The sequence below is a fragment of the Brassica napus genome, chromosome C4 (assembly GCF_020379485.1).
Source record: "Brassica napus cultivar Da-Ae chromosome C4, Da-Ae, whole genome shotgun sequence".
In the NCBI taxonomy this organism is placed as follows: domain Eukaryota; kingdom Viridiplantae; phylum Streptophyta; class Magnoliopsida; order Brassicales; family Brassicaceae; genus Brassica; species Brassica napus.
Genome location: NC_063447.1, coordinates 6,071,949 through 6,095,436, shown reverse-complemented (window position 1 = coordinate 6,095,436; position 23,488 = coordinate 6,071,949). Strand labels below are relative to the sequence as shown.

The 23,488-nt window shown below is 35.4% G+C and overlaps 5 protein-coding genes across 5 annotated transcripts; 2 read left to right on the top strand and 3 right to left on the bottom strand.

The window, feature by feature from the left end:
• The first annotated feature begins 5 nt into the window (after positions 1-5).
• Positions 6-1,661, top strand: LOC106395927 (photosynthetic NDH subunit of lumenal location 1, chloroplastic). The gene is made up of 8 exons (XM_013836241.3): positions 6-286; positions 352-433; positions 508-612; positions 697-770; positions 869-991; positions 1,068-1,139; positions 1,232-1,328; positions 1,426-1,661. Exons 1-8 carry the CDS (start codon positions 230-232, stop codon positions 1,527-1,529), a joined length of 714 nt encoding a protein of 237 aa, XP_013691695.2. The 5' UTR covers positions 6-229; the 3' UTR covers positions 1,530-1,661.
• On the bottom strand, positions 1,646-8,690 carry LOC106395926 (ABC transporter B family member 6). Its single transcript, XM_013836240.3, has 11 exons — positions 8,096-8,690; positions 7,149-7,203; positions 6,855-7,030; positions 6,541-6,741; positions 5,858-6,117; positions 5,451-5,761; positions 5,117-5,337; positions 4,682-5,022; positions 3,817-4,601; positions 3,481-3,722; positions 1,646-3,308 (listed from the first exon to the last, which is right to left on the bottom strand). Exons 1-11 carry the CDS (start codon positions 8,498-8,500, stop codon positions 2,079-2,081), a joined length of 4,227 nt encoding a protein of 1,408 aa, XP_013691694.1. The 5' UTR covers positions 8,501-8,690; the 3' UTR covers positions 1,646-2,078.
• A 2,631-nt stretch (positions 8,691-11,321) lies between these two features.
• Positions 11,322-13,710, bottom strand: LOC106395738 (F-box protein At2g39490). Its single transcript, XM_013836110.3, has 3 exons — positions 12,769-13,710; positions 12,460-12,618; positions 11,322-12,374 (listed from the first exon to the last, which is right to left on the bottom strand). The coding sequence occupies exons 1-3, from the start codon at positions 13,564-13,566 to the stop codon at positions 12,171-12,173; spliced, it is 1,161 nt and encodes a 386-aa protein (XP_013691564.1). The 5' UTR covers positions 13,567-13,710; the 3' UTR covers positions 11,322-12,170.
• A 1,893-nt stretch (positions 13,711-15,603) lies between these two features.
• Positions 15,604-16,811, top strand: LOC106394888. The gene is made up of 2 exons (XM_022702217.2): positions 15,604-16,341; positions 16,454-16,811. Exons 1-2 carry the CDS (start codon positions 16,255-16,257, stop codon positions 16,529-16,531), a joined length of 165 nt encoding a protein of 54 aa, XP_022557938.1. The 5' UTR covers positions 15,604-16,254; the 3' UTR covers positions 16,532-16,811.
• A 1,116-nt stretch (positions 16,812-17,927) lies between these two features.
• LOC106395979 (WAT1-related protein At2g39510) lies at positions 17,928-19,947 on the bottom strand. Its single transcript, XM_013836281.3, has 7 exons — positions 19,664-19,947; positions 19,457-19,519; positions 19,230-19,346; positions 18,891-19,131; positions 18,651-18,812; positions 18,426-18,577; positions 17,928-18,337 (listed from the first exon to the last, which is right to left on the bottom strand). Exons 1-7 carry the CDS (start codon positions 19,840-19,842, stop codon positions 18,124-18,126), a joined length of 1,128 nt encoding a protein of 375 aa, XP_013691735.1. The 5' UTR covers positions 19,843-19,947; the 3' UTR covers positions 17,928-18,123.
• Positions 19,948-23,488: the final 3,541 nt, after the last annotated feature.

Genomic DNA, 23,488 nt, shown 5'->3' with positions numbered 1-23,488 from the left:
GGCAATCTTTTTAACTCTTTATATAAACTTGTGAAATGCAAAGATACAAAAGCAATCGCTTCATCTTTAGTTTGCTGGCACCACATGTTTGTTTGGATTTTTCATTATCCACATGTTAGTATGAATGGAGAAAATTGAGAAATGACAAAAATAGAGGTCTCTTATCCCAACAGGCAAAACATAAGGCAATGATCATATCTCATCTGAAGTCTTGCAAGTTGTAGCCATTATGGCAGTCTCTTCACTCTCAATCCGCTATTGTCTTTCACCAACAATCTCCCACAAGGTTAGTAAAACTGCTCTTATTCATCTTTATCTCGGTTTCTGATTATTACACATTTTCTTTATCAGACGGATATTCACTGTCCAAGCCCATCACTCAGAGCTTCATGTTCACTTTCATCCGGCTACAATCTTGACTCCTCCGAGAATAGTAAGAAACCAAACTCTTGTTGACAGTGTTCTTGGCCTTTGAACTGATTTCGATGATGAATGACACTTGAATAGCCTATCAAAAAGGAAGTGGAAGCAGTTGGAAGAGAAGGCAAGCGCTTGTGGGAGTAGGAACTTTACTAGCAACTTCAGTTCCAGAAACTTTGCTTCTTGCTGAAGGCAATCTGCCAAAAACTGACTTCTCTTCTTCATTCTTTTGGTACCAAAAGCATAACTTTGTTTGGTCTTGTAATGTTTCTGCAGAGGTACCAAAAAGCTACTCAGCTTTTGTGGATAAAGAAGACGGATATTCTTATTATTACCCATCAGACTGGAGGGTGGGTAAGCTATGGCTTTGGTTCTAGTTATTGTAAGGATGACATCTTAAATGAATAAGCTTTGAGATGGTCTTATTCCGGGCGAACTTGTATTATAGGAATTTGACTTCAGGGCACATGATTCAGCCTTCAAGGATAGATATTTGCAGCTACAGAGTGTTCGTGTCAGGTTCATACCAACAGAGAAAACAGACATCCGCGAAGTGGGTCCAATGGAAGAGGTATGTAATACACATCTTACTGTCCCTCTTTCTCTCTAATATCATTTGAGATTAAATATTCTTGTGTCATAATCAGGTGGTTTATGATCTAGTGAAGCATAAGTTTGCAGCACCAAACCAAGTAGCTACAATCTACGATATGAAAGAGGTCAGATTCACTTCTTATCTTTGTTGCTAATCTTAAAGAATCATCAAAGTATCAGTGACTGGATCTTTATAAAGAAAAAGCTGAAAATGCAGAGGGTGGAGGATGAAAAGAGCTATTACACGTTTGAGTATGGACTAAGAACTCCCATCTATGCAACCACTTGCTTTGCAACAGTGGCAGTTGGAAACAGTAAGCATAGATTATACAAAGACATGATATAGCTTCACTGATAAATGAGAGAAGAAAGCGAGGAATAACAAAGTTTTTACTGGTTTTGATGTTGCAGACAGATACTACACACTCATTGTTGGAGCAAACGAGAGAAGATGGAGAAAAGTGAAGAAGCAGCTAGAAGTTGTTGCAGACTCTTTGAAGATTCTTCAGATTTGACAACATAATGAACAATCTATTGTTACTCTTTATCTATACTCTCTCTGTGGTTACAAAACTCTATGTAGATTTCAATTCTCTACAACTCCAGTGATGTTTTGGTTCAATAATAGAGATGAAATTTCAATCAAACTTGCATTAAAAAGAACTGCCAAATAAAAGTGGATACAAATGTATTTACAAAACAGACTGTCTTTTGTTCATCTTTCTTCCTACCCATTACACATTCTCCACCTAAATCACTCACACCAACAACAAAAACAAACCAACTTCCTCTAATCTTCAGAGTTTCAATAAACAAAATGATATACCTTAAGAGCAAGCAATGAATAAACACAGTGCTACTTCTTCATTGCTCTTCTCTCCTGAAAAGAATATGGGAATCTACGTCTGTCTACACGCTCCTACTTTTCTTACAGAAACTAACCGTGGTTGTACAACTTCTACTCATAAGCCTTGAACAGACTGCAAGTTATGTCCAGTGATCGCATCCAATAATAGTATCCCGTGGCATTACATCATCCTTACGTGTCAGAGTTCAATCTCTCTTTAGATCAATCGATGTTGGCGTAGACCCTTGCCAAAATGTGGTTGCATTAAACGCACATACAAGCCGTTCTTACCAGCTAAAGCATCATGCGTACCTTCTTCAACTATTTTGCCTCCATTTAAAACCACAATGTTGTCCACATGTCTCATCATCGCCGCTCTGTGCGCTATCAGGATCGTCGTTTTGTTCCCCATTATCAAAGTATCAAGAGCCTCCTGCACGACGCGGCTGGACTCTGATTCAATAGACGAGCTCGCTTCATCGATCAGCAATATCGGAGCGTTCTTCAGCACTACTCGAGCTATAGCGATTCTCTGTTTCTGTCCTTGTGTAAGCTCAACACCTCTCATCCCTATATGTGTGTCGTAACCGTGAGCTAAGCTGCTGATGAAATGGTGTGCGTTTGCGATTCTTGCTGCTTCCTTCATCTCAGCTTCGCTCGCGTTATGCCTTGCGTAGATAATGTTTTCTCTGATCGTTGTGGAGAAGATTATGGGTTCTTGTTGAATCAGACCCATATGGCTTCTTAACCATCTCAAGTTATATGACTTTAAGTCTCTCCCGTCTAAGAAGACCTGACCAGCGACTGGATCGTAGTATCTCTCGATCAATGATATGATTGTGCTTTTTCCAGAACCAGAAACACCAACTACAGCTAATGTTTGTCCTCCGCTGATTTTGAGACTGAAGTTGCTTAGTACCAACACTTCCGGGCGAGTTGGGTAGCAGAAGTCGATGTTTTTCAGTTCAATGCTTCCATAGACGTTAGGGGGGCTTAGAGCTGAGGTGTCATCAGGTTCTATCGTAGGCACTCGATCTATGATTTCAAATACTGAAGCGAGTGACTTGCGGCGCTTGAGAATGTAAGGTGCTAACCCGAATGGCTCGACAAGGGCAAATGTAGCAAAGGAGAAAACCATGTACTCGGTTAGAGCTGTTGACAGTTTCATGTATCCGCGGTGTACTGAAAACGCGGTGTACCAGAGGAGGAGCGCGTTGCAGGCGAAGAGGAGGAACTGTGAGAAGCCGAAGGCAAAGCCAATAGCCATCCCGTGGAGAAAGCTCTGCTTGAGTATCCGTTGAAGCTGTAGTCTGTAGAGTTCCATCACCTTGTTACCAGCACAGAAAGCAACAACAGTATATATGTTTCTGACTGCATCCTCGAGTACTAAAGACGCCTTTCTATGCATCTCCTGGATGCCCTTTGAAAATCCAGCAAGCCAAAGTTTCTGGAAATTTTTGAGGGTTATTAAGCTAAGTGCATGACAGAGATAGAGAGATTCACACTTTGACAAAGGGTAAACAATTGGTTAAACCAAAAAAAACATAAGAAAAAAGATTCTAAGCCTTCTTGTGCGTAAAATATGGGTTTTTGGAGGAAGAGTAAGAAACGAAACAAACCTGAGCAATGGCAGAGAGAGTTAGTACAGGCAAAGTTGCCAATGCAACAAGGGCCAAACGCCAACCGAGCAGCAACCCAATAAGAACGGCAACAATAACAGCAAAACTATCCTGAATAAGTATCGAAAGTCTGTTGCTGAAGGCGGCTCGGACAAAAGTGGCATCATTTGCTAGGCGCATGGAAAGCGTATCTGGACTATTCTCTTCTTCGTCAAACCATCCCACTTCATTACGCAGCATCGCTGGTACAATCAGAGAAAAAATAATGAAATGAGGCAAGTGAAAGCAGTAACATGTAGTGCACTGAAATAAATAAAGAAGAAAATAATGCAGTACCTGAGAACATCATCCTTCGCACTCTCTCCGTCATTTTCTCCCCCATAATACCAAAGTAGAAGTGCTGCAGGAAATTTGCAACAACTGTGACTAGTCCCATGCCAGCAATGATCAAGCACCACTTGTCAACCTCCTCACGCAGGTGGCTTCCCTTGCTAGTATAGTATGCCGTCACTACCAACGCAATGACGTAAGCTAAAAGAGGGTTGAAAGAACCAAAGATGGCAGCACCAATACTCCCTAATACCGCATATAGCCACTCCGGAAAACTAAGCTGTGCCAACTTCCAAATTGAAGGTGACTCCTTGTGTTGAGAGTCCTTGGCCACCATCACATTTGCTGAAGTGTCATCAGAATGACCATGAGGGCGGCTAAACGTCTGTGAATGGGAGCGCTCGTTTTGGGGATCTGATATCAGAAGGGGTGATATAGGGGACTCCGGATCTGAACCATTTGACTTTTGACGTTCTGGACACTGAATGTCAATTTTTGGTAGTTCTGGTAACCGCATCTCGAAGCTATCTTGTCTTTTAATGGTTGGTTCCTTATCAGCGACATCCAAAGACGAACCGTTTTCTCCCATTTTCTCTGGAGCAGGGCTATGATCATTGGGTGACTCTTCCCTGTTGAAGTACATTTCCTGGGGACGGAAAACGTTATGACCTCTCTGAAGAGATGGAGACTTGGCCATTTTGGGTGATGATGGTTCTTGGAAGCCACGACCAGCTGAAGAATCCCTCTCAGGCTGGAACCCAGCAGAGTCATTGTAGTTCCTAACTGGCATCCTGTAAGAAGATAAAAATTCCATACAATCGTCAGAGTCAACTTTTACATAGATACATATGTTTTGGCTGGAGAATCATACCGTCTTGGTAGCTTTGTCGCTTCTTCACACTTTAGAAGCTCAGCATACAAATTACCAAGGTTGATTAATTCATCATGTGTACCCATTTCAAGTAGCTGACCTTCTTCCATTACAGCAATATAGTCAGCATTTCTTATCAGACTTAACCGTCGAGCTATTATTATGGTTGACCGTCCTAGCATTAGAAGATCAAGAGCTTCTTGGACAACTCTTTCAGCTTCAAAGTCTAGTCCTCCGGTGACCTCATCAAGCAGCAGTATTTTTGGATCTAAGAGTACAGCTCTAGCAATCGAAAGTTTTATTTTCTGCTCCTCTGTCAACGTTAAACCAGCCTTCCCAACCTACAAGACAAGGAAGTCATTTCCAACTTCTAAATTGAAAAAAAAAGCAGCAAAATTGCAATTCTTAACTAGAAACTTTCCAGTGATTGGTTACCTGAGTTTCATATCCTTTTTCAAGTGAGCTTATAAATGTGTGTGCACGAGCTTTTTTAGCTGCCTCCTCTATCTGATCCGGAGTAGCATCCCGGCCATATGCAATATTCTCTCTTATGGTCAAGCTAAGCAAAGCAGGCTCCTGTGTCACCAGGCCTATTTGGCTTCTCAGCCACTCTAATTTTAGATTTTTAATATTTTCCCCATCAAGCAGAACTTCTCCTGTTTAAGAGAAAACCACAGATCTTCAGCTTGTAATAGTTTCCGTCTCAGGTGATTATTCAAGGGGGTTAGAATAAAAATGTCGATACACCAAAAATCACACATCATAATACCTAGTGTAGGATCATAAAACCGTTCCATTAGAGGAATAATGCTGCTTTTTCCTGAACCATTTCTACCAACAAGTGCGACAGCTTTCTTAGCAGGCACAGTGAGGTAAAAACCACTCAAGACTGGAATTTCAGGTCGTGACAAATAGCTGAAATATACGTTCCGAAACTCAATATTTCCTTCAACAGCAGACAAAGTAGTACCCTCTTGGTTAGTCCCAGATGATGAACGAGTTATCATCTCAAAAAGCCTATATGCTGCAATCCTTCCTTGATCAAATGAATAAAAGTTTGTAGCAGCTTGATTTAAACCCCTGCAAAGCACAATATGAATATAATTAGCAAATCAATGTGTATACAGAAACTGGAGAATAAAAGTACAAGCAGTAAAAGTAGAATCTGAAGCTTACAGCCCGCTTAAAATAACAGCAAAAAGGGCTGTAATAATTTCTCCACCAGTCGCCCTTCCATGAATGACAAAGAACCGACCAATCCAAAGTTGCAGAGCACATGAACATATAGCAAGCCCATAAGTAAATCCGAGTCCCAGTCCTTGCACAAGACTTATCAAAATACCGTATCTCAAAGTTGCTTGGAGAGACGTTGCATAAGAGTATTTTGCAAGAGTTTCATTTGTAAAGGCATACAACGTCCTAATGTACGAGACCGCCTGCACATTTAGAACAAACCCTTTTAAGCTTAGAAAATTGCTGCAGGACGCGCCATACTGACAAAGTAAACTAACCAGAATGGAGCACTCAGGAAACGACCAACACGGAATACATTTCAAAAGAACTTGTACACATCAGAAATAGCGAGCGTGTGATTGTCATGCATCCTAACGTAACAAAAATATGGATCCTAAGATCTAAGTAGATGCAACTTATTAAGATATGAATGCTAAAAATGATTATACATGCATCCTAACATAACAAAAACGAAGCCATGGCGGTGGCAATATGTTGGGATGATTTTCCAGATAGCAAGACAGCCGCATTAAACCAAGATAAGTAACCAAAAATTTCTAAACCCAATCATAAAAAGATAAACACTATCTCCACAATGTCCCCCATAAACCTATCAATTACAATACCTGTTCAGCAATGCTGGCTGCTTCAGCATAAGCATCTTGAATATTCTCAGCAAGTCTGTGGAGAAATATATTTGATATGCCTCCTGCAGCAACAATGAAGGGACCAGTGGCTAACGTAATGAGTGCAATTTCCCAGCAGTTGACAAAACCGATGATAAGGCCACTGATAAATGTTGCCATGTTATGAATGTAATTTCCAACCTGCGAATTTCCAAAATCACAGAGATTTTGAAATGACAGTAGACGTATCAATCCTTGCAAAATTAAAGATATTTGGAAGCAAACTTGAAACCAGATTTAAAAGTTAAACATACTTTTTCGCTTAGAGCCGACTGAATAAGAAGAACATCACTCAGCACTTGGCTTACTATATCCCCGTTATTCCCGTATGTATCAAAGAAACTCATATCCTGATTCAGTAGTACTTGGACATACTTTGACCTGATCACAGCAGTCTGCCTCTCTCCAGTCAGTATCCAGCAAGACACCTCTATAACAAAGAAAAATTAATTAATTGTGGTGGCAGCTAATATCATCATTGTAGTTGACGAAAGAAGGACACAGCAAGGCTATAATATATGCATAGTTTAAAGCAAAGGTGAACTTACCAATCCAACCAGATACGAAAACACCCCCAGCGATGTAAACAATGGTCAGAGAAAGCTGCACAAAGGGCATAATAACTTAGAAGGGGACATTATTTCAGGATCGCTGCCAATTTTTTTAATAAAATCAGATGAAGTGGTTTGTAAACAAACAAACTTGGAGTAATAAAAGACATACATAAGAGCATACTTAGAAATCCGTAGTCACAAAAAAAACAAACGAAAGACATTTAAAACAAGGGCTGCCTTCTTTTGAACATGCATTTGAGTGAAACAGAGGTTTAAACGCTAGTTTCCAGGTTAATATACGATTTAGATGCAGAAAACACATGAAAGGCAGTATCCTTACTAGTCATCCATGTAATAGCACCCCAGAAATCATGAAACAGAAAATCAACTAACAAGCCAACATGCATATCCACAAAGTTGCCACATTTCAGAGATTTTTACGCCCTCAGAAAGATGCTAAATCATATGCTTATTTTAGGAAATATCATACCGACGCTAAAAAACGACTCAAAGCTTGTTTAGTTATCCCACTACACTCCCATGTTCATTTCATGACCAAAGAGTGCCACAAACACTGTGGAGTTAAACATCCCTGACATGAATACCTCTCCATTAAAATTTCATAGCTCCAACAAGAAAAGCCTAAACCTTAAAGCTAAATAAACCACGGAAAATAGTGAATCTTCTAAACCAAAACCCTAAAGATTTCGTTTTGAGTACACTAAATACTAAACTTTCAATAGCTCAAAGAGGAAAAGCCTAAACCTTTAACCTTAATAAACCACGGAAAATTGCAAATCTTCTAAAGCCTAAAGATTATACATATCACAAAACTATACACTAAACTTTCAATACCTCAAAACAAGAAAAAAGCCTAAAACCTTTTAACTTCAATAAACCACAGAAAATTGTGAATCCCGTAAACCCACAAGCTGACATACCTCGACAAGGCGATTGAACTGATCATCAGGTATCCGACGCCCGGACTCAGCCGTATACGCAAGCACCTCAACAATCTTCGCAAAATAGTGCAAGTAAACAATAAGCGCCGTCCCGTGAGCAGCGGCGGCCACAGATCCGAGCACCATCAGCACCCAATCGAACCGATCAGCGCAAGCGAAGAGCTGCGAGAAGGGAACCGCCGCGGGAGGAGGCTCCATCTCCTCCTGCTCCTCCATCTCCTCGTCCTCCTCCGCCTGCGTCGCCATCCCCGCGCCGCCGCCGTTCTCCGCGCCGGGATCGAGGTAAGGGGACGGAGACTCGGGAGGCTCGGAGACCTCCGAGACGGGGGTTAAGGGCTGTATGTGCGGCGGAGACCATCCGAATAAGCCTCGGGAAACCATCATAGCGACGGAGCTGGAGAAATTAAACCCTCCGTCTCCTTCTTAGGGTTTCGAATTTTTGAAAATCTCTCGCCTGATCTCTGTTAGAGAAGAGAAAGGAAAAGGATCCGAGAATCGGCGAAGATATCGATTTTCCCGGTTAATATTGATTTTTTCTTTTTTTAGAAGAAAGTTTTAATTTTTTTTTTTTTTTTGAAATGAAATAAAGTGACAGATAGACAAGTCTTTGTTGTGTGTGTATGTGTGTCACCTGATGTAACGCTAGTTTTTATTTTACATTATTATTATGGAAATGTAATGTAATTAGTATTTCATTATTTCGTATTTTAAATAAGTGTGTTTTGTATTAATTAATTCTCCGGGGAAGATGCTGATGGTCAACTACGGCGACGAGTTTTTATATTTTTTATTCTTTTTCAGGTGTATTTCGTTTTTTCTATGCTAAATTTCTTATTTTTCCTTCTAATAAGTCATAGGAAAAATCGTAAGTTAAATGTCTAATTTATAAAAGCTACTGTTAAGTAACTTCTATTTTTATTGAATAAAGAAAAATCGTCAGTCGAAAAAAAAATTGAATAAAGAAAAATCGTAAGAGTTAAATGTTGAATTTGTTAGATAACTTCTATTTTTATTATATAATGATTTTTAAGATTACAAATTGAACCGGTTTGATTTTGATTTGAATTTTAACTCATCTCTCAAATTTTTTTTCTAGAATACTGCGAGAAGGAGGTGATGGTTAGGTCACCGCCATATTCCTAACGGTTACCAAACTTCTTTATCATATTCACTGGTGGTATGGTAATATGTCGACGTGAGACATATAATATATATGGATACAATAGCCAAAGTAAACTGTTTGTTCATTACTATATATATGGTGGTTTGTCTTGCCGGCTTAATTGAAGTTAATATTGAATCGTTTCAAATGTTCTCGTCTTCAAAATAACTTTGTATACTCGTGCTCCAACCAATAACCATACATATCACAAGACTTTCATTTCGAAGTGTTTTTTCTGTATAAGTCAAAAAAGTTAAATAAAGAAACGCTAAAAGCAATACTAAACCTATTTTTAATAGCCCGAAGGATCATAAAACTAATACTACACACCCATTCTGATTATCAAAGGTTACTTATTTTTATTTTTTTGAAAAGATCAAAGGTTATTTATTAGTAACGTGAAAACTCTTCTTGATAATAGAATGTAACAATATACAAAGAAAAAAGATTGTAAAAGCTTGGAAAAATGTGCGTTTTGGTTGGTGTGCCGTGAAGAATGCATGCAACAATAGCTGTCATTGTTTCTTACCATTTTCCCTGTCGAAGATTACTAGAAGCGCAAAGTAAGGTGAGGGTGACGAAAGAGATGGGTGCTACGACTTGTGAAAGTAGCCTTACCCAGTGGGGGCAGGTATGTATCATTGAGGCAGTATGGATGGAGACTCTCTTTTTCTGCCAGTGCATCTGATCTGTTCCCTCTTTTGTTAAAATATCCACCTTTTTCTTGATCTTTAGCAAAAGGAAAAACTCCACACATGTTGATTAAACCAATAACTAATGAGATTGTATTTTATCTAGAAGATTATTTGAAATCAGTTTGTTTGTATACTGTTATTTTCTACTTGTTGTGAAATATATTTGTGTTAATTTAATTTTACAATAATCGAGCTATTGCATTGTATACTCCAAATGCTGTATTATAGGTTGTAAACACTCAGTAAATGAGTATTAGATTATACCATATTTCGTCAAGATTTTGGATATTTGGTAATCTACACTTCATTTATATCATAACTAGGAAATAAGCTGCCTTGAGCGGGGTTAAATACGTTTTTAAAATTCTACATTATATATTTGTTACGCGTACAATACATTATACCACATTTATTGTAATGACATCATACATAATAATATATTTGAGTGTGTTTAATATTTTTATATATTAATTGTAGATATGAAATTATTGGTTTTGTGAAATATATCTAACATATGTGTTGGGTTCTATGCTAAGTTTAAGCATAATATTAAATGGACTAAATGATTGTTTAAAAATCTAATATGTTAAAAATGAGATTGGCCGATTTCTATCAAGTATTGTCATTTTTTGGAGAAGAAAATAGTCAGCAATAAAAGAAAAATGAAAAAGTGATTAGATTTTGTGGGAACGGTTCGTTAGACCTATTACCGACTTGATTTTTCTTAAACTATTGATCACAAAATTTTAAATGTGAATCTTTTAACAATTTTAGTAATTTAAAGTTGTTTTAAAAAATTCAAAATGTAATATATACAAAAAAATATAAATTTTATTATATGTTGAATATAATTGTCTAATTTTATATTATTAAAATAAATTAAACAAAAATGATGAAAGATAAAAAAATAGTTACAAAATTTTTATTATTTGAAATCATTAATTGCAATATATATTTTAATCATATTACGTAATTCTGTAACTTTCGTTTTAGGAAAGAATGAAACTATCATTTTATATATTAATAATTAGTTTATGATTAGTTTAATAAAAAAATATAGTATATGTTTATATGAATTAATTTAATTTTCTAATGATTTTAATAATTATTATAATGATCACATGTGTTATAGTTAAAAGATTCTAATAGTTATAGTTAATATATAGGGGATGTTGACTGCTATGTTAGGAAACAGAAGTCATTCAATAAAAAGCTGTCTCTAGCCCAAAATTATGAGATAATACGGGTATTTTTATTTCACTGTTATAAAGTATACTAAAACATACAACCTAATGAAATACTTTTATAGAATCTAACGAATAGATATACAAAAAGTATATAGCTAAATTCTAATAGAATACATGTAGTTGAGGCGATCTATAATATAGTATGGTTGATTATAGTTGGAAATACAATCTTAAGAGTTAGAATAATTGAAACGAAAAGCTATGTGTATCTCTATTTTTCTGCGGATATATATAGTATTGACACTTGGTTGTCTTTGTTCGACTGTCATTTTGAGTGTTTTATAATAGCACCATCCATGTGTCATGTGTGAGCCATTTGGGGTTGGTACTGTCCAAACAATGTTTGGCCTTTAGTCAACCCGATCAAATCTAGAGTTAAAGTCGAAAAGATTATTAGACTGATTGTTTTTTTTTCAAATGATCAACTATTATGATGTAATCAAAATGGTTTGGTTTGGGGCTAATCTATTAAGAATGACTTGTGGTATGCACGCTTTTCTTTGGTTGACATAGAGGAAATTTCATTACATGCCTTTTTTGAACAGGTCAAGAACAAAAGCCACGCACATGGATTGAAAACGATATTTCACCTAAACTAGATATTTGGGCATTATAGGCTTAAGTTGCAAGTTTATGAGAAACAATTATCAATTAACACAACTCCTATTACTAACATATACACATGTGAAATCAATGTTGGTGTCTTTGCTGCCAACATCTATGTTTTTTATGTCAGATGTCACAATACACAGAATAATATTACTTGCAGGTGAAACTCATTAATCGGTGAATCATGACAAAACAGCCGAGTTTGAGTTTTACTTTGACGAGGTTTTCTTGTACAGCAAGAAATATAAACCCACGAGTGGCAGAAACTTAATTAAAGCATGCCCATGCGTGTAAATTTAGACATAAATCTTAAGTGGCCCCGTTCCTAATCGGAGTTGATTTCAAGAAAATGAAGACAGTATAAGCAGAGGCTGATCAATGTTAACTATCTCCTGTAGAGCCAATATCAGTTGATTCTTATCCTCTTCACTCTTTGATCCTTCCAACTTGACCAGTTCTAAGTTCCTTGGTACTCTTGCATGATTGCTCCCATAGTCAATATCAACACTCGTTTCTTCCTTTGAACTATAAGTATTTGAATCGATCTTCAAAAAAACCATATAGAAGTTGTTAGAATAGAAGTAATCAAAAGACGTGAACTGACAAATACTTTAGGTGCTTGACACTTACGGTAATGAAGATGCGCTCGACAGAAGGACAAAGTTTAAGAAAAGAGATTAGTGAATTGGTCTTTTCTTGTTTCATCGAGTTATCAATCCACCGCAACTCATGTAACTTGTAGAATTTGAATGATGTCCAAGAAGAGGATATAGATGGTTTGATTAGTTCCTATAAACAAAAACAGTAATATATAACTCTCAAAAGCATGTTCTAATCTCAGAAAACGAAATAAATGTGGTATAACCCTATTTTCAAAAATGAAACGCATGATAAATATAACTTTAGATCTTAAGACAAAAAGATATAGATCTTTGTTACCTCGAACATCCATCTACAAAGTGTAAGAGATTGAGAATTCTTGATGATCAGCAAGAGAGGACCGATGTCTAAATCATTGTTGCAATATCTTGGGCCTTGTCTTACGTCGAAAACCGCATTGGTCAAGTTAAAATGTTCATGGATCTTGATCGTAGGTAGAAACCCTTGGTAATGAAGAGTTTTAAGCTTAGATGATCTTATATCGAGACATCTCAGCTTCGGGCAACCCGAGATCGACAAGTGAATAAGCTTAGTTGGTGAATCTATAGTGAGAGAAGTCAACCCTTTGCAACCACAAATCTTGAGGTTCTCAAGCCAAGAAAAATCCAACACCATGGAGGAAACGACATCATGTGTTAAAGAATACACCGAGTCTAAACAAAGCGTCTTCACCAAGAAACCTCTCGACTCGACACGTCTTGGGATATGATCGTTAGTCTCAATACACCAGCAGAAGCTATCTTCTTCCTTGGAACCATCAGAGAAGAAGAAACTCATATGCATGACGTTATTAGGTGCGAGGATGGTTGACACGAAGGTTGACTTGTCGAGGTGTAACTCCAGCTTCCGAGTGTTTTTAGACGGAACATGCTCGTCGAAGTTGTGGATGAAGCGAGAGATTGACTCGATGGAGCCGTTATGGGTGTGTGCAACGAGTAAGGCTTGGTTCCAAACGGACCTAAACCGTGTGGAGACGAAAGGGGTTAGTCTTGCGGAGTCGAAAGGGAGGAAGCTGATGATGTAGAGGAGAAGCTCTAGTGGTAAGCTAGAGATGATGTCTGGTTTTTGTTCAGACATGGTGATTGTATTTTGAATTATTTGAATTTTGTGAATGGGTTTTGAAGAAGTACTTTTATGGTCCGTACGGGTTTTGGTTTATATAAATCTGGATATCTCTGGCGTAGATCATGCTCCTTTTGTTGTTGGACACGCGTCATTAGTCCCCTAGACTATATTTGCGAAGTGATTTATACACATGTCGTCACTACAATCATTCTCGCTGAAAAAAAGATGACATGGCACTTAAAATAGATGACATGGCTTTAAAAAATAGTGACATGGCGTCATATTAATTGTGAGATGTAAAATTTTCTTATACAAATTTAATTTTTTTTGCAGAGATTTTAAATATGGTAATAAAAATAACTCATATATCATCATTAATGTCAATTTTCCATATAAATATTTATTTATGGTAAACTATTAAATATATTAATAATTAATATATCACAATTAAAATAATTATATATGTATATATGTATATCACATTAATAAAAAATAAACTAAATAAAGTAACACTAATCCAAAAAAAATTTGATAGTTAAATATTTTAAACATTATTTAAATTTATCAGTTTCATCTTCATCATTTAAATTAACAAAAGATTTTTCAGTTTAAGTAAAACAAATAAAGTCTAAAATTTATTAGAATTTATATGTATATGTATATATATAAAATTAGATGGGAATATATATATATTAAAAATAAATAATCATTAAACACAATAATATAATTAAAACTATTTTTTTATAAAATCTAATTTTATCTTCATTAAAATTTAAATAAAATCAAATTTAAATAGTTATACATTACAAAAATATGTTTATGATTTTTTTATAACTATTGAAGTTAAAATATAAATTAATAATGCTGAAATATAAATCAAAATTTTCTTTTTAAATAAAAATCCCCTAGACTATATTTGCGAAGTGATTTGCCACATGTCCTCTTTACAATCAATTTCACAAACAAATATGACATGACTATTAAAATTGATGACATGGCTTCTGGAAAAATATGATATAGATAATTTTATTTAATGTTGATTTATATTTTTGGCAAACTTATTAGAATATGATAATAATTCATATATTACATTTAATATTGATATTGTTTTTGGTAAACGTTTTTAAAAATATGGTAATAGCTCATACATCATCTATAAAATAAATATATTCATATATAATATTTCAAATTTCGAAATATTATTATTTTTGCATAATTATACAATTTGTATTACTAAAGCTTTCAAAAATTTCTACAATTTTTAAAAAATTTAAATATCTAATCGTAAAATCATTAGCTTTTGATAATTATACAATTTTATATCATTTTTATTAGTTTTATAAAAATTGATTTAATATATATCAAATCTATATTAGATATTAGTAAGAAAATAGTAAAATCTATAATATTTAATAAAATTTATTTTTAAATATAAGTTAAATTTAAAAAATGTCTTACTGCACATGGTGCAGGAAAACACCTAGTTTTATATATTGTATATGTTCTTTTCTTATTATAACATACGTACGTATACGGACGTACAATAGATGTCCTCATTATACGTATTTCAACATACTTCCTGAATTTTGATACCAATAAACGTACATCTAATGATGTCATACGTACTTCGGTATCCTGTTTCGGAGCAATCTAAATATTTAACCGGCGTATTGAAGGTGGGCTAACCGCTAACGTAACTCAGCCTAACTAAATTAAAAGTAGTAAAATGTATGTTCCAACACTTCTAAGCTTGTCCTACCAATGATTTAGCAATTAGGACGAGTATATGCTGCACATTTATTCCTGATCCTTGAAGAAGACTAAAAGATAATTTTAAAAATCTAGACATTTGTTTGCTTATTATACTCAATTAATTAATCACAAAACATTTCAATATTTTTTAGAAAAACATATACACAGTGTTTTTTCATGCTCTTTGATTTAGTAGTTTTGATTCATGCCAATGCAGACTATTCCCTCTAACATAGTATACAATTTGGTTGATGGCAAAAAAAAAAGTATACAATTTGGTAATATTATTGCAACGCCCCAACCGCCAACGGCTAGCGGATCACCCATGTCTGTGGGCTCCATCCCGTTCCAACAATCGGTGCGTTAATTTTTCAAAATCCGAAAATCATCTTTACTGATCTTGCAATCACCACATGATATTTCTCTGTGCTTTGGTCTCAATTACACAATATCGCGAATCACTTTTCAATAGGTCGCCTATCCTTCCACTACTCCAGATCAAGTACAATTAATTTTGGAGTTCTAAATGGATGTGTGATGGAAAAAATAAGTCAACTTTGGTGGCATAGGTAGACAAATTAATTCTTTTAAGCATTTCTACGTATCACAACTCGGAATATTACAATTATATTCTAATACTATAGTCTAATTTGCTCTTTTTGTTAATCAACCACGCATTTATGTCAGAAAACAAGTCTTGGCTTAGTTTTTTCATATGGTCTGTCTCACAAATTCATTTTCAATAATTCCATAAACCAATCAGTTTCTTGCTTTCCTCAATTACCAGTCTCATTTACCGAATTTCCAAAGAGAACTGGGCTTAGGCCGCTTTACTTGGCTTGGGCCGCTGCAGTGGGTTTGATGTATCAAGACTTTACATACCCACTTTCAATGTATTGGTTAAAAAAATAAAGCCGAAGGTTAACGAAGAAACTGGAAAGGGTTTTAATGGCTAGCTTCGACCTGAAGACGATAGTCAAGGACAAGAGATTCTGGGCAGCTTCCTTCCTCATCGCCTGGGCTGCTGGTCTCCAGGTGATTCATTCCCACTGTTTTTTTTTTCTTCCAAGTTACAAATAGATCATATCAATTGTTTGATTCTGGAAGCTCATATCTTGAATTGAAACGTTATGTAATTGAATCTCAGGGGCACATGATGTGGCTGCAGAGGCAAGATTCATTTAAGCAAAAATTCGGAACGATCGATGAAGAAAACCAGAAATGATTCATCCATTTAGCTGTTTTTTTTTGTGAGTATTGTGAGGATGATTTGAGATTTGTTTTTTTTTTTTTTATATTTCATCAAATGTCATATGGTTAAGTAAACATAAGTTGTCATCTTCTTCTTCTTCATACTGGCGATTAGTTTGTGCTTTGGGCAAGACTCCAAATCGAATGTGGTCTCTATTTAATTTTAAGACCAAGTTTTATTATTATGTTTGTAATTAAAAGTGAAACCAGAAATATATAGGCTGGTTTCTCTTGTAATTGCATGTTAAGAATCATGCAGCTAAGCCTTTCCTTAGACCAAATCTTGTAGCTTTTTGTTCACTTCCTATCCAGTTCATTCTCAGAGCAACTAAATTTTTCGAACTGCAAAACGAAACTTCATAATCAATTAATAAACAGAAATAATTGCACTCCGATTCCTATCAGAAATATTGCTCAAGAACACGGGCATTACATTACTCAGCTAGAATAACACAGAAGGCAACACAACCGATCGAAAAAAAATTCTTTTTTTTTTGTTTTTTTTTTGGTCAAACGAAAAAAATTCTTTAAACAGCTAGAATGTTGAGGTTAAAATATTCTACTGGGTTGGATTTATGTTGGGTTTTAATGGGTTTGTCCTATGGACTCGGCCCATTAAACTAAATCTAATGTGGATTAGCGTTCACTCAGAACGAAGTAAAATCCTCGAGATGAGCATATTGGCTCCATCCGCTGTAACCTTATTTAATCATCCCCTTTATCTACTTTCTTTTACTTTTTGTTTTCAGTTTTCCTTTACTTTATTCAACTTTCCGCTGTTCTGACTAAGTTTTCTTAATTTTCTGTTGTTCTGACTTTGTTTTTTTAATTATTTCTCGTACTTTACATACGTCAATGTCAAGTACGGTGGAGAAAGGATCTTGAAATGACAAACTCAGAATATTCCAACAAAACAACACCAAACATTGTATGCTCTGAAGCTTTTTGCCATTTCATTACAAAAGCTGTCACGTTCAAGTACACTATTTTTTTTCTTGCACCGATGCTTTTCTTATGTGGCGATTAGAAGTCGCAACAAACAAGAACCATAGTTTCAAAAAGAAACAAACAAACAAAAACCTCTAAAACACGTCCCATATAATGCTGATTTGATGCTGCTCCATACCCACCAGCGCATTACATTACGCTCACGCTCGATCGTGCTCTAAAGCATTACCTTTCAATAACTTTTATGGAGATTAAGATTACGTATGAAAAGAAAACAACATAAAGCAATTGTTTATGTTACATAAGTATACTTGTTGGAGATTTCTTGGCTAGGTGTTGGAAAAATACGTAGGAAACCCACAAGAGTTTGAAGATGTGTTACATAATTCAAGAACTCAAACGCACCATATATTAATTATTCATTCGTTAAAAGGTACTTTTATTAGTGCAAAACATTTCATATTATTATAGCCGGATACAAAATTTAACAAAGCCAAAATTAGCATCAAAATAACATCACTCTTGAATCTACCAATCAGTACCGATCCGGAAACTGGAAATCGGACTCATTGTTTACAATTATTATATTTCATAATCAACGTTAGTGCTTTATTTACTTTAGACTGAATCATTGGTGGTAGACCTCAAGATCACAACATTTGCATCCATTGTGTCCTTATCTGCGTTAGCTTTCGACGAGAATGACACAACTTGTATATTACTAAGTGGGAGCTCCTTGTCCGTGTCTGAAAACGAATTAGCTGGTTCGTCTTTGCTTTTGCCCCACAAAACGGAATAGAGCCCAAGAACTATCACTATTGCTCCAAGAATCCTACAAATATTATTTAGATATATGGTTAGATGATTCATATTTTGAAAAAAACATTAATTATTTTCAAGATCTTCAAAAGCATACGTACCTTCCAAGGTACATAACCTCAGAAAGAATTATAGAACCCAAAATCGCAACAATGACCATGCTTAGTGGATTAAAGGCAGTCACAAACACCGGTCCTCGAGTTTTCATTATTACTCCTTGAACGTAGTAACCAACACCTGAACATATTATCCCCTGCATCATATCACAGTAAGATCATTTAGTTTAATTTGTATATAACAAAAATATTAGTATATCAAATGCTCACCCCATAAACAGCAGCTAGCAATTTGGAATCTAATTGGATGGCCCAAGCAGAAGGGTTTCCCCTTTCAATGAAAAGTGCCACAATAGTGCTTTCAATAGACCCCATTAAGCATATTAAAGCTGTCAAGGATAGCTCCACCGGGTACGATTTAAGCGTGATCGCCTGCACATAACCAAATCATTAATTAGTGGTTCAATATAACCGGTTTCTAATATGTAGAATCTTGGTCTTTAAAGTTACCTGGAGATTGACAAAACCTGCCCAACAGATGCAACCGGTAGCAATGAGAAGTGCGCCTTTGGTAAGATCTTGTTTGACACCAAGATTTGATGAGTCTTGATGGTTGTCGCTAGGATGAGCCCAAGGCAAAGGAATCAAAGGTCCTTTCACAACAGTCATAAGCATTGCTCCACCAACTGTCACAACTGTCCCTAGAATCTTTGCTTGGCTGTGTATTTTCCTGATGTTAACCTTCTCAAGTCTACACACATTAAAATATATTGATCCTTTAGACCAAAAAACTTTAAACTGGAGAGAAACATAAACCACAGCAAACGAAACAAAACTGTGTTTACCGACCTGAAGATCCATGCCATAAGAAAGGCAAAGGCTGGAAGAACGTTGGTCATTGCAGCTGTGAAAGTCGCGGAAGTGTACTTCATACCAGTGTAGTATAAGTTCTGATCAATTGTTGGTCTATAAACACATAAAAGCAAATTCAATTGACTTATATAACATAAGAAATCAATATGTAAATGTTTAAAAGTTCAAAACGGATGAACGAAATATAATTCAATTATTCTTACTCCAATAATCCGAGCAACAATATCTCGAAGAAGATGGGCAGCGTCATCTTTGGCCGTATTTTTCTGTTCATTTCAAAATCACATTAAACTAAGATAATCAGAAAGCATATTTTTGTAGCTAGAACAAATCATCTTATAAACGTATACATGCACATGCATGACCATATATAATACAATTTTTAAGTATGCTAAATGAAAATACTATACCTATCCAAGAAAAAGGCAAATGGAGCAATGAAAATAGTTGCGACGATATGACGATATGCAGCTAGAACGTGAGGGCTCATGCCTCGGTCCAGAGCGAACTTCGCTATGATCGATAGTCCAGCGTATCCGAATTGTAGAGAAACAACAGTTAGGAATGGCTTCCATGTGTTTAGAGCCATATCTCTACGCACTTTGGTACAAAGTGAGAAATAGGAAATATGATGATGTAAGAAATTAAAGAGCTTTCTCAAAAAAAAAAAGAAATTAAAGAGCTGATGGAGAAATGTGGGAGAGTATGAGGTTGGTTTTATAGGTCAGTTTTTAGGGTTTCGTATTATTTTCCATGTGAATTTAAAAGTTAAAATCTGACTTTTGGGTTAGGATGAATTCAAGGGATTCCACTTAGTAATGCAAGTCTAATAGTGAGGATAATAAAATATTAAACATGCTTTAGATGTTATCCAGAATTATAATAAGCACATACATGATCATATAAGTAACTTGGTGGTCGTGATGATGATGAAAACATCAACTCAAATTGTTATAAAATTAAAATATTACGGGTTGGTTTTGTGTTACCAAGGAAGCTGAGTACTTCTCACTGGATTCAAAATACCATTGGATATTCCATAGACTTGTTTCCTAAAAAAAATAGCAGGCTTAGAGCATCTTTATCGAGATTAACCAGAGGGTTTCTAAACCTGATGGCCCCATAAAAATTTTTAAATTCAGTTTCCAAAGACGTAAGATGAGGACCGCTTGCGATGAATTTTTTTGCACTGTTTGCGGATCCAATCGACACGTGGCGATCCGCGATTGGTGCATTTTTTAATTTTTTTTTTAATCAGAAAAAACATTTATTGGGATTTAGGGATAAAGATGCTCTTAATCCTTATCCAATTACGTACACTAAAAAAAAAAATCAAGTTGTCCACATACTTTAGTATCCAAAATTACCGTATGTCGTATATGTTGAGTATTAGCGTTTCGTATTTTGATGGTTTCGTATATGTTGAGTATTGTAGCGTTTCAAACTGTTAAAACTTATATAGATAAATAGATTTTGATATACAGTAAGAAAGAAAATATTGAAAAACTATTGGTCATCGTAGTAGTTGCAATAATTGTATCGATAAGCATGGACTTTCAGGTATCCGTTGGCGTTCGGATCGGGTTTTTCGGATTTTGGTTTTTTTAATAATACTTCCTAGGTCTCATTCTAGTAAATTTGCAAGTACGGGCCGGGTTCGGATATAACACATCGGGTTCAGGTCGGTTTTGTATCACCTCATAGAACCCATAAAGTAATCATATATCATTCGGATTCGGGTTATATCGGATCGGTTCGGATATACCCGAAATAAAATCTAAAATTTAAAAGTAAAACATAAGAAATATATATTTATTTATAGATAATTAAGTATTTAAGGTAGTTATTTAAATTTTAAATACTTATTGTTAGATAACATATCAAAATAAATATGAAATTGAATATTTGAAGTATATATTCATGTTTCATATAATTATATTGTATATTATTTTGTACATTCGGATCGGTTTCTTCGGATATTTTTCGGATTTTTTGTTTTTTTTTTGTTTTTCGGGTTACCCGTTCGGGTTCGGTTAATAATACTTCGGGTTTGGATATGTTTTGTACCACCTTACTAAGCCCATTCAGATATTTTTTACATTTCGGACCGGATACAGATCGGGTTCGGTTCGGATTTCGGATTACGGATATTATGCCCAGGCCTATATCGATTCTTACCAAAAAGAAATTATATATATATATATATATATATAATGTCCACAAAGATAATGTAACGTTCTTCGCCACTAAATTTCTATATCCATTTGCTCGGTCTGTGGGTTCTATCATCTAGACGATGGTCGTTTCATTAATTTTTTTGTAGTCTTGCAAATTTTGCTTACTAACTCTATAATTACCATATAATTTGTTGTGCTTTAATCTTAATCTTACGGTATTGAGGATCATTTTTGATATGTTATCTATCTTTTTACTTTTCCAATTTAAACGCGTTTAAATTTGTAGTTTTTTTCTAGATGTGCATTCAAAAAGATAAGTAAAGTTTAATGACATAAGTAGCAGAATCTATTTTATTAAACCTTTGATTATACATCAGAAACTGAAATTGAGATGTTACATATATAAGGAGTCATCAAAAAGGGTGCCCAGCGAATATTATATTTAGCCAACAAATGGGGATAGTGAGATTCTATTGGAAAACACAAGTGGATCCGTGTAGATTACAACGAATTATTGAACCCACGAAATTAAAAATAACTTCAATCAAGCTGGAAATATAATTAGAAATGTGAATACATGTCCACATAGCACATATAATAAATAGAAAAAGCATAATGCGTCCGAATCGGATCATATGTGGAAGAATGATAACAAAACAACTTTTGGCCAACGTCGTGGTTGATAATTTTTTGGCAGTTTATGTGATTCTTCCCACCTGGAACCTCTATCTCTACGTAGAACAATAATAGTAATAATTAGGGAATATACCTGACGAATTCCACAAAGTTTAATTCCCGACAGCCTAACTAAGTGTGTATATCGTAGGCATAACATGTTATGCGGTGAACCGTCCCTGACGAAATATATTCCCCATCTTCAGTGTAATATGTTAAGACTTTTTGTTTTATTTTGTACCTTAACCTGTTCCAAATATACGATTTGTCATGAAAATGATGGTTGTTGATGACTTTCAAATCTAAATACGTTCCTAATACCTTATGTGCAAGTTAAAACTTTCTATAATTGTGATATATCATATATCATGCGTGAATACATATCATGATCCTTTTTAAGATATTGAATCAATGAACTTACACATAAAATGTAAGAAGGTGGAGTGGATATGTTGTTCTCCCCCACCATGTTGGACAAATTTGGCAAGCTGAGTCGTCATCGAATCAGCTTAGCTGAATTTTTGAAGTAGCGGATGCATCATCATTGATTTGATACTTGATTCGTAATAGATAACTATGTATATTCTCCATATCTTTCCATATATCTTCTTGTGTATATTGTTTCCTTTTGTTGATAACATTGTACGATATATATATTAGCGTGAGCCGGTGGAATAAGACAAGAACCTTGAAACCTAATTTGTCATGGTATCAGAGCTTGAAAATCCTAAAGAGTGTTTTTGATTTTTTTTTATTTTAATACTGATTCATCTTGCAATCGCAAGGGAATCCCTCTCTCTTTGTTTAGATTGAACTCTGTTTCTAAGTAACCAGAACAGAACATCTTGATACTCAACACGATGGCACTTGCAACGAACAACATCGATCAAAAATACAAGACAATCACCCCATATGATCTCAGCGCCAATGATAATCCTGGTGCAGTTATTTCGCAGCCGCTACTCAACGGTTCGAACTATGATGAATGGGCCATTAACTTCCGTATGGCGCTTAGCTCACGGAAGAAATTTGGTTTTCTGGATGGCAGTATACCGAAGCCAGCAGCAGACTCCACATATCTTGAAGACTGGACAGCAAATAATCACTTACTTGTAGGATGGATCAGGCAAACAATCGACCCAAAACTCAGATCGTCTATCTCTACAAGGGAAGTGGCCAAGGACTTGTGGGATATCATTAAGAAGTGATTTTCACTGAAGAGTGGAGAACGCGTGCAACAGCTTCGGAACTCACTAGCAACCTGTAAACAAAATGGTTCAACAGTAGATGACTACTTTGGACGCCTGACTCGACTCTGGGATGGCATAGCAGAGTGTATGAATTCAAAAATCTGCATGTAACAAATGTGAGTGTGATCTTAAC

Excerpts from the sequence above, each read along its gene's own strand:
- LOC106395927 (XM_013836241.3), top strand. The coding sequence starts at position 230 with ATGGCAGTCTCTTCACTCTCAATCCGCTATTGTCTTTCACCAACAATC. Across the intron at positions 287-351 it reads CACCAACAATCTCCCACAAG|ACGGATATTCACTGTCCAAG; the intron begins GTTAGTAAAACT and ends TTTCTTTATCAG. Across the intron at positions 1,140-1,231 it reads CAATCTACGATATGAAAGAG|AGGGTGGAGGATGAAAAGAG; the intron begins GTCAGATTCACT and ends CTGAAAATGCAG.
- LOC106395926 (XM_013836240.3), bottom strand. The coding sequence starts at position 8,500 with ATGATGGTTTCCCGAGGCTTATTCGGATGGTCTCCGCCGCACATACAG. Across the intron at positions 5,762-5,857 it reads GCTGTTATTTTAAGCGGGCT|GGGTTTAAATCAAGCTGCTA; the intron begins GTAAGCTTCAGA and ends TGTGCTTTGCAG. Across the intron at positions 5,023-5,116 it reads AAAAAGGATATGAAACTCAG|GTTGGGAAGGCTGGTTTAAC; the intron begins GTAACCAATCAC and ends CTTGTCTTGTAG.
- LOC106394888 (XM_022702217.2), top strand. The coding sequence starts at position 16,255 with ATGGCTAGCTTCGACCTGAAGACGATAGTCAAGGACAAGAGATTCTGG. Across the intron at positions 16,342-16,453 it reads CCTGGGCTGCTGGTCTCCAG|GGGCACATGATGTGGCTGCA; the intron begins GTGATTCATTCC and ends ATTGAATCTCAG.
- LOC106395979 (XM_013836281.3), bottom strand. The coding sequence starts at position 19,842 with ATGGCTCTAAACACATGGAAGCCATTCCTAACTGTTGTTTCTCTACAA. Across the intron at positions 19,520-19,663 it reads TTTGCCTTTTTCTTGGATAG|AAAAATACGGCCAAAGATGA; the intron begins GTATAGTATTTT and ends TGAAATGAACAG. Across the intron at positions 19,347-19,456 it reads TTGTTGCTCGGATTATTGGA|ACCAACAATTGATCAGAACT; the intron begins GTAAGAATAATT and ends ATGTGTTTATAG.
- LOC106395738 (XM_013836110.3), bottom strand. The coding sequence starts at position 13,566 with ATGTCTGAACAAAAACCAGACATCATCTCTAGCTTACCACTAGAGCTT. Across the intron at positions 12,619-12,768 it reads TTTGTAGATGGATGTTCGAG|GAACTAATCAAACCATCTAT; the intron begins GTAACAAAGATC and ends TTTTGTTTATAG. Across the intron at positions 12,375-12,459 it reads TCGAGCGCATCTTCATTACC|ATCGATTCAAATACTTATAG; the intron begins GTAAGTGTCAAG and ends GTTTTTTTGAAG.